Source organism: Abramis brama (genome assembly GCF_963993115.1).
Source record: "Abramis brama genome assembly, chromosome: 3".
NCBI lineage: Eukaryota > Metazoa > Chordata > Actinopteri > Cypriniformes > Leuciscidae > Abramis > Abramis brama.
In genome coordinates, this window is record NC_139965.1 from 53,214,680 (window position 1) to 53,224,702 (window position 10,023).

Below are 10,023 nucleotides of genomic sequence, written 5' to 3' on the forward strand. Positions count from 1 at the left end.
GCCAGTGCTGTGCATCGTCACTAAAGTTTACCATTTGCATGTGTTTTTCAAGAGCAAGACGACTCGAGTTCTCTTTCAAATTTTGTTGCACTTAAAAGGACATTTTCACACAAAATAATGTCAAAATGGCCATATTGCCAAGTATCTTTGTAAACATATGTCCTAAATGAACGAAAATAGTTGTGTAACAGTATACTGGATCCGTGCAACTCTTAAAGTGACAGCTGCCTAATAAACCAGCTACAATCTGTTTTAATGTTTATCAAACAACAACAGACACAGAAATCTCAAAGCACAAAATCAATAAAACAAATAAATCAAAAATTGTTAATTTACAATATGGTTACATTTGTTGATGACAAAAGTTGTATCTTGAACTAACATGAACAGCTGTATTTTAATTAACTAATCGTAACAAAGATTAATAAATATTGTAACAAATGCATCACTCATTGCTAGATAACGTTAATTAATGCATTAAGTAACGTTAACTAATTGGACCTTGTTGTAAAGTGTTACGAAATAAATAAAAATAAATGCTACCTATAGAAGCACCATGTATTGCCATCTGCAGACGACTGAGTAGTGCATACTGTTGTGTGTACATCACTTTTAATACAGAACTGATGCACATCTCACAGTTCTTAAGGACACATCAACTATGTACTATTATTATATAGTAGTTGTTAGTTTTTTGCACACAACTGAATGAGTTTGAGACTACTTCATTAAAAATAATTGGCTCATAACAGATATTTGTTTGCAGATTCCAAGAGAGTCATTTTTAAAAACTTGCGTTTTCAGGACTCAAAACGCCACTCTCATGTAAATGAATGGCCAGAACGGATAAAAAGTTTTCAGTTTTTAATTGATAATGGTGTGGTTTAAATACCCCCTAAAGGAGGAGTTTGTGTATTAGTTTTTGGGACGTACGCTAACTCTCTGGTCCACAGAGTGAAATACTGTTTGAGGTAGGTGACGTGTTCTGGAAGGATTCCAGTGATGACAACTGCAGTGAAACTCTCCTTCCCATCTTCTTCAATCACAATAGACTGCAGAAACTGCTCATTGCTGACATTCACATGCGAGCAATCCCCAGGCTGCAAAAGAAAACAAAACACACACACACACACACACACACACATATATTTAAAAACAAAATCCAGGAGCCAAAAATGACATGAGATGACTTGTATTTCCCTCACCTTCCTGTTTCTAATGAAGCCAGAGTAAATATCTTCCTTTTTTAACTCCTTGCGCTCAAAGTCGTCTTTAGACATGACAAATTCATGAACATCTGGAGAGCCTGCAGGTTTACTGATCATCTGAAACACACATTACAAGAATATTTCATTAAAAAATTTTAACATGTAACAAAAGGGTTATTAACTCAAAATCTTTACCTCTGCCACAAACTACTATGCAACTTTTATAGTGCCCTTTTTTGGTGTTTCTCCCCTTTTTGGAGGTTGACAGCCATATGAGGCACTGTGAACATTTTTTTTTTTTTATGTAAAGAGATGCATAAGTGTTCAGAGACTAACATGAGGGCGAGTAAATAATGAGGTCAACTATTCCTTAAATAAACCATGTAAATTATAAAAAAAACAATTAACCAATCATTTGCAAAATCACTACCTGTTTTAAACACCCCATGGTTTGTTCAAGTTCAGCGTGAGCTTACTGACTGTCCATGCAAACTCTCACAAACAATTTATAAAACTTTGCATCTACACTGCAAAATAAAACTCTTATTTTTAACTGTAACTTTGCCTGGTTGATTTTAACTGAAGCATTCACGATAATGCAAAACTCAAGCGTGGACAGTCAGTGGGCTTGAGCTGAACAAAACTTGAAAACGACACACATATGTGGATCAGACCGCTTAATCCAACCTGGTTTATGGATCATTTTAACAAAAATCTTTAATTTGCCATTCCTTAATGGACATATCTGTTCTGCTTTATTGAAAAGGGATGTAACAAATCTACTGTATTAATTTGCAAGTATGATACTTGTTGAAAAAAATGCATGCAAACATACTCTGACAGACTGGCCAATGTAAAACACGGCCTGTTTGCCTCCGACTCCAAAATATGAGATGTCACTGTTCAGACTGCGTGGAACTGGACTTGGTCGCACATAACCGGGTTTTTCGCTATGTCAACAACAAAGAGGAGAAAAAAAGCTGATGGTTATCAAGGCAAGCTTTATAAGACAATTAGTATTTGAATCTATGTCCGCATTTACATTACATGGCTCAAGTGACCCAATTCCGATTTTTTCTGCCACTGTGGTATAGATCGGATATGACCCATGAACGTGTAAGCAGGAAAAAAAGCACATGGATTCCAATATTCTCAGAGTGGTTTCAGGCCTTATTCATATGGGGAAATAAATCTGATCTGAATCGGATACACGGATTTGCGTCTGCCATGTAAGCGGACAGATCGGATAAACCAATGGTGGCGAATGACGTCAATTCAGGTGGACACAAACCACAGCGGTTACAGCAGTGATCATTGCTTCATTCGCCCAGGCTGCACCAAGGGCTCTCCTATGTTTTCACCGCCTTAAGAGACCAATGTTTTGCTGACCTTTAAAGATGGTGTGGAAAGAAAAAGCTTGTATTATCATTTTGTATGCGTCCATTGCGTCATTTTCACTTCTTATACGGCCTAAGCTTTTCCAGGTAAATTCGAATTTGGGTCACTTTTAAAAGAACATGTAAGCTGGTAATCCAAAAAAATCAGATTTAGTCAACAAATCGGAATTGGGCATCAAGACCTGCAGTGTAAATGCGGCCCATAATAGGCATCATACAATGAGCACAGGTCAGCTGGATGTTATTTCAAATATGAAGAGGGCATTTTGGATGCAAATATCCTTGTTTTAACATTATAAGTACCAGCATGAATAGAATTATGAGTAGTTTTGGAGTAGCTCACATATCATTTTCTCGTATAAACTTTGACAGACGGTAAACGGCCCAGTTGTTCAGCTGTTTAGATGTCATTCCACATCCATTATCTATCACCACAACAGCAGGTCCTCCCTGAGACTCATCGAAAAGCTGAAAAACACACAGAGAACAAAACATCTGGATCATGGAAACTAATAGTAGGTCAATGTGCAATAAGTGCCACAAAAAGTAGATTACTGCATAATTCACTGAATGTGAACTGAATAAAATTTTTCTCAGATAACAATAAAATGTGTAATATCTGATATTTGAATGTGGTACTCCAGAGAAAATGCAGGCAAATGCATTAGCATGACCATCAGCATGGCTGTTTTAAAATAAATAGCTAAATATATTTTTTTCTAAAAAAAAATTTTTCAGGCAGAAAAGTTACACTCCTTTATAAGGGGTCTTGTTTGTTTTGATAGATGATAGAGCAGAAAGGTCTGAAAATGGATGCCGAGGTTGCTTCGTTTCTGTTCGATATGTGAGTAACATTAGTTTTGCTAGTTTCACAGAATATAGTGTTATTGTTGTTGAATAACAGTGGATTCACCCATGCTTGAGCAAGCTGTCTGATGCGGCATCTTTAGTTGTTGCCTGTGTTGCATTTTGTTCATTATTTTGGGAGCGGAAAAATGAAGGGAGGGTGTGTTTCTGTTGGTTAAGGGTGTGTTTGTTTTGTTTTGGTTTTTTTTCAGAAATGTCTTATTAAAAATGACTTCCAGTCACACCTTTATAACGTATGCCACTGACACTGAGACAGTTCACTAAGGTTTGTAATAAAGAGTGAGGGTCAGTGTTGAATTCTCACCAATCTGATTTCAATTCTCCTGATTCCCGTGTTTTTTCCTGTGGCTGACAGCGCGTTATCAATGAGCTCAGCAAAAGCATAGGCTGCAACACAACAAAAAGAGAAACACAGCACACATTAAACTGGCACAGTGTACATTAGGGTCATGCCGATATAGACAATAATACTGTGTATCGACGATAGCCAGAGATATCATCAAAAGCATCAGCAATAGGCAATATTGAGAGGATTTGGCATTTCCAATTAATGTATTCAATTATTATTATTATTATTATCAAAATTAATATTAGAATTCATTTGTCGTGCCATAATTTCATAGGAAATTACCACATACACGCTCTGCAAGTATAATAAAAGCTTAGATAGATTAGCTTCCATTACTGTAATCATAATTAATTCTCTAATGACTGGGCAGGATCCATTGACCCTTAAGACAGCGTCAATCACACCAGTTCCTAAAAAGCCTGGGTGTGATGCTGATACTTAAGCAACTATAGGCCTATAGCGAATCTACCTTTTCTGGCAAAGGTCTTCGAACAGGTTGTGGTTGGTCAGTTACAGAAATATTGGTAATATCTCTATTACACAAATAATCTTTTAGAGCAATTTCAGTCTGGATTTAGATCAGGACACAGAACCGCTCTTGTCCGAATGACCTTCTCACCTTATCTGACCTGACAAGGGTGCTTGCAGAATTTTAGTTTTGTTAGACTTTAGCGCTGCATTTGACACTGTATGTCATTCCATCCTCTTTAAAAGGATGCGTGTGTGGACAGGCATCTCTGGTGTTGTGTTTGATTTAGGGTTTTTCCCTGGCTCAAAATGAGGCGGAGGTGGTAAAATCCTAATAATGTATTTTAATAATAAGGTAATTAAATTAGTATTTTTCGTAGATCATTATATAGCCTAATGTGTTTCCCACATTATTTTTGTGGGTGGAGCTCGGTACATCTAGGGGGGTCAGGGGGAAATTTTTTTACATAATTTTAACAGAAATTTTTTTACATTTTAAAGATAAATTCATTAATCTGGTGCACTTTGAGTCACCCAAATCTAATGTTAAAAATAAATAATCCACCCGCAAACCGCCCATATTCTTTGATTTAGATATCTGCATCTGATCATCACATTACAATTATTCAAATTCTCAGTGTTAAGCATGATGATATGGTTTACTCCCTTCAAACTTAAATTGTCAATGTTTCATTACATCACTGTTGGAAAACACTTTTGTACCTTTATCAGGGTTCGTACAGATTCTGTAAAATGAAATTCCAGGACTTTCAAGGACTTTTCAAGCACTACTTTTTTGGATTTCAAGGACTTCAATCAGCACTTATCAAACAATGTATTTGTTTTATTTTTTTACTCAAATTACATATATAGCTCTATATCTCAGACAGGCTGCAGCGTTAATTTAGCGTGAAAAGATTGTATTTTTTCAACAACAACATTTTTTTAATTAGGGATGCACCGATACCACTTTTTGCAGAACGAGTCTGATACCCATTCTTTAATTTCTGGTACTCGCCGATACCAATTATCGATACCTGAATTTTCACTGCATTTGTAATTTTTAAATGTATTAGTAGATAAACCAAAATAATATAAATCATATTAGTTGGCTTAATTTGTTCATCAAATATATATTTATTTCAGTTATTTTCATGCTTAATTAAGCCTGCTAAAATGCATTGTATAAGCTTCTGTTACTGTCACTGTTCATTCTATTGCTCTATCATATTTTATCTATCATTTATTAACACAGCACGTATATTTAGAGCAGCTCCAGAAGGGCTCAGTGCTGAGGATTGGGTCAGTGTAACAAATGTTTAGATACCAGTGAAATATCAATTATTTAATCCAATTTTGATACAACAAAAACTACCAGACTAATTAATGTGAATTTAAAACATTATTAAAGACAAGTAAGCAATCAGTAACAAAATAAGAACAAATAATCGAATTACAAATAGGACAAATAAATACAATAGAACAAAGAAAGGCTACAAATGAAATAGTGTTTTTAGAGTTTTTCAGGTAGATCTAACAGGTACAGAAATTTGAATAAAGTAATCAAATGTGAAAAAAATGCATATTCATTACTGTATAAATTATATATAGATGGATATTTTTTTAAAGTTGAAAAGGGTAGCCTATTTAGTCAATAGCAGTGAGTAATTTATTTGTCCTTTGTTTGAACATTAAAACACAGCAGCAGGTTTATTAGCTGTCCCTTTAAGACCGAACGCATGGCTCCCATTTGAACATGGCTACGTTCACTTGAGATATAACCGACTTTGTTTACTGGGATACTCACCTAGACAGGCGTTTTTACATAAACTTGTGTGAATTCGTACGTTTAAGCGCAAGACGTGAAAGACAATTCAATACAGTATTCGCGCGCTGTCTATCAAGACGTTGGTTTGCGGAGCGCACGCTTCGGATGTTTGTTTGGGGATTAAACTTCTTGACCTGCAAACGTCCTGTGATAATGTAGGGAACCACTCGTTATACATAAATCAGGTAACAGTTCATGTTTTACTTTACTTACATATACAATTTAGTTTTAATCCAAATGACACGTGCTGAGTGAACGATCAGCAATCAAGAGCATTCAACAGAAGTGCGCGCTCTCTCTCGTCATTTAACGTTAATAATAAGCTACATGCCTCGTTTTATTTTCTTTGCCATTTACATCCGACTGAACAAACTTTCCACTGATGTCTGTTTAAAGGGATGTGCTCGACCAGCTCGCGCATCTGTGCCGGTGCGCGCTCAATCCACTGCGCGTTTTTCTCTAATCAGCTCGCGCACCACAGCTGTGTTACTATATACACGCTGCCTGGTAGGCCTATCGGTTGTTGGTATCGGAGCATTTTTACGAGTACGAATACATGAGATCGGTATCGGTGCATCCCTATTTTTAATAATATTTTTAATAATAATTTTCAAGTACCTCTTAAAAAATATGGCTGTTTTCAAGGGTTTTCCAGGACTTAAAGTTCAAAAAGTCAAATTCAAGTACTTCAAGCACCTTGTACGAACCCTGCTTTATAAAGGCCATTTTTCCCCTAATTGTATTAAATGTTTGCTCCATCTTTCATTTCAAATTCTTAAATTTGATCAATATATTCAATTAAAATAATAAGACACTAGGCTGTTACCAATCAAATTAAATAATTTACACTGAAAAATTATAACTGTATTAAATGAGATTATTTTCATTCGAAAGTTTGGTCTGGGGTGTCATTATGCTGACGATACACATTTATGTCAGTTACGCACCCTGACCTTACCTCTACAATTACACTTTTCACAAATTGTTTGGATGAAATTAAAGCTTGGATGCAAGAAAATTCTCTTAAACTCAATGAGTCAAAAACTGAAAGTCTACGTGAGATGGCTCTGCATAAGAGATGGCTCCAGAGATGGCGTCAATGGATCCTGCCCATGGCTCTCTCCAGAGATGGCTCTGCATAAACTTAATTTCAATTTCAACTGATTCAATTCAGTATTTCCATTGTTTCAAGTGTGCAATCTAGGCATTATTTTTGATGCACAGTTGACATTAAATGCCCATATTAAAATGATCTGAAAAACTGGAAATATTGCCAGACTTAGACCTTCTCTCGCCTTGCCCATGGCGGGAAGGCCTGTTCATGCCTTTTATTATGTCTAGGCTTGATTATTGCAATGCACTTCACTCTGGTCTTCCTGATAGATCCATTAAGAAACTGCAATATATTCCCATAAAGGCATCTATCGATTTTAAACCTGATTTTGACATATCTCTGTAACCTAGCTATTGCGTATACTCCAACTCTGTCTCTTCGCTCTTCTAATTCTTGTACTCTTCAGCAGCCCTCATTTAAATTAAAGTCTATGTGGGGGTCGAGCATTCTCTGTTTCAGCTCCAAGGTTATAAGCAAGCTTTATTTCAAACACTGACCTTTAAAAACAACTTGTTTAACACAATATACTTCTCATTTATTCAGTACGTATGGGCCACAAGAGAAATATTAACAAAATTAATTAAGACAGTTATATAGCCTACTGTTATCAGCATATGTTTAAGTAGATTCATCTCTCGTCGTCTCTGAGAGAATATGCGCTGTTAATGCAGCATGAGCGGCCATGCTTAGTCATTTTTTACTTTTACTTTCTGTAATGAATAATTGACTGTGGTTTGAGACTTCTTTACCGGCATAGCTCTCACATAGATTTGCACATTGCTTGTGTGATATCCACTGGCTCGCTTCATGGTTTAAAACTGAAATGTTTCCAATATTGTGACATGACATTTTTCTTTATCATCAACTTTATTTTTTTAGTTCGCAAATTGATGGAAAATTATTCACATTTTGTGTGTGTCATTTCCTGTGATAATAAAAGCAAATAATCAATTATATTAATAAATAAAAAAGTAAATTAAGGATAGAATAAAATAGCAGAAAAATAAAAAAAAGCCCCCCACACACACCGCACGATAATATTGTGTTTCAGCGATCTCACACACTAACGATAGGATGATTTGACTATGAGGATGTATATGTGTATATGTAAGCCAGCATGGCAGAGGTGAGTGTGCAAACTTACGCAACGCTTTCTGTCCTTCACTAGCGTAGTACTCATACATGCCACATTGCACTAGAGTATGGTAGTGCGGCAGATACTCAATCCGCTCTTGAGTCGCCATAGGCAGCTCCTGATTTACAGATTTCAACAGTTGCAAGGTTTTCCCATCAACCAGCTCCTCTGTTACATCAAAACACAAACAAATCCACATCAGTACATAAGAAAGACATTTTTAAAAACCAACTATTTTTACATTTTTATATGTAAAACAACTAAATTAACATAAGTCAATAATAATTTTAAATATACATTTAAAAAAACATTTTCATTTTTGAAAAATATACTGTATATTTAAAAAAAATTAACATAAAAAATTAACATATGTAAATAAAAAACACTATTTACTTTTTACATGTTTTAAATAAAACAAAACTACACTGAAAAACTTTCATTTAACTTAAAAACTTCAAATATTTTCTAGACTTACATGATACATCAGATATTTTCTTTACTTTTTTTACAGTTTTGAAATAAAATAAAAATGATATGAAAATGAAAATAAATAAACATAATATTTATTTAAAAACGTAGAAAGCCCTTACTGTTAAAAAAAATATGTAAATACAAAACTATTCACCGGTTTGGCACGCAAAAAATATATATATTAAAAAACTGCAACCAATAAAATGATAGCTTTCAGAGCTCTTACTGTAAAGTTCTTCGTCAATCTCTTTTCGGTCCGTCGTGCTAATAACGAAACTCTCATTTGTCGACAGTGAAAACTCCTAAAATGAAAAGAAAACCCAGTCCTGTTAACAAGATGTATGACAGATGTCATCATGTTACAGCGTGCGGGTAATTTACCCTGGTAAGTTAAACAGAGCAGCTGTTTTACCTGTCTCAGAGCCTGAAGAAAGCCATTGTAATCGATGTTCGCGATGTCTAGCGTCCTCTCCGGCGCTGCGCTGCTGTCCGGGCGACAGTCATAAACACAAACCGATTTCGAGGTCTTTTTCCCCCGGTCTCGCTCCGCTCCGGCCTCGGTCATGTTCGTATCGTCACACGTTAACGTTACTGCGTAGCCAGCAACCTTTGATACAGAAACAAACAGAAACTCATCGCTTCCTCACTGACATGTTTATCTTGAGGTTTAGATTTGTTCTGTCGTTCACCAGGCTAATATATATGCTAATATTCACGTGTAACGAGGTATTTTGATGGAGGATATAAACTTAAAGATTTCGCGCCAGGAACATCACCCACATAAATTCCTCTAGTTCGTGTGCAGCATCCTTCGGTACTTCTTCTATAGTATTTTATGGCGATTAGCAAAAAGCTTTTGATGCATTACCGCCTCCTACCGGGATGGAGTGTGAAGAAGAAGAAGAAGAAAAAGAAGAATGTTGATGTTATTATTATACAATTATTTTATATATAGGCCCTACATCATGTATACAATAATAATAATACATATGCAAACATTTATAACGAGTAAAATTATTCTTAATTGCTATTTTCTTCTAATTCTATAACTTAAGAATAAAGTTAAGAATATTTTGCATTCCCAAAATTCATTTTTTAAGAAAGTTCTTTTTTTTTTTGGCTTAAGATTGTTCGAAAATGCTCTTAAAAATCATTGTAAATGACCCCTTATAGTTAGAATATAGCA

The 10,023-nt window shown here is 35.3% G+C and overlaps 1 protein-coding gene across 2 annotated transcripts in view; it reads right to left on the reverse strand.

Moving 5' to 3' along the window:
• The window catches only part of smchd1 (structural maintenance of chromosomes flexible hinge domain containing 1), a 72,669-nt gene extending 63,008 nt beyond the window's left edge, over positions 1-9,661 (reverse strand). The window contains exons 1-9 of one of the 2 annotated variants that reach the window (XM_084109412.1): positions 9,618-9,661; positions 9,250-9,444; positions 9,064-9,139; positions 8,376-8,534; positions 3,777-3,859; positions 2,949-3,073; positions 2,044-2,158; positions 1,206-1,325; positions 934-1,100 (exon numbers count right to left, since the gene is read on the reverse strand). In XM_084109412.1, the coding sequence (XP_083965538.1) occupies positions 934-1,100; positions 1,206-1,325; positions 2,044-2,158; positions 2,949-3,073; positions 3,777-3,859; positions 8,376-8,534; positions 9,064-9,139; positions 9,250-9,402 (998 nt within the window). In that variant the 5' untranslated portion in view covers positions 9,403-9,444; positions 9,618-9,661. Of the gene's footprint in view, positions 1-933; positions 1,101-1,205; positions 1,326-2,043; positions 2,159-2,948; positions 3,074-3,776; positions 3,860-8,375; positions 8,535-9,063; positions 9,140-9,249; positions 9,549-9,617 lie in introns of those variants that run through there. The other variant, XM_084109411.1, reaches the window with a different exon arrangement.
• Positions 9,662-10,023: the final 362 nt, after the last annotated feature.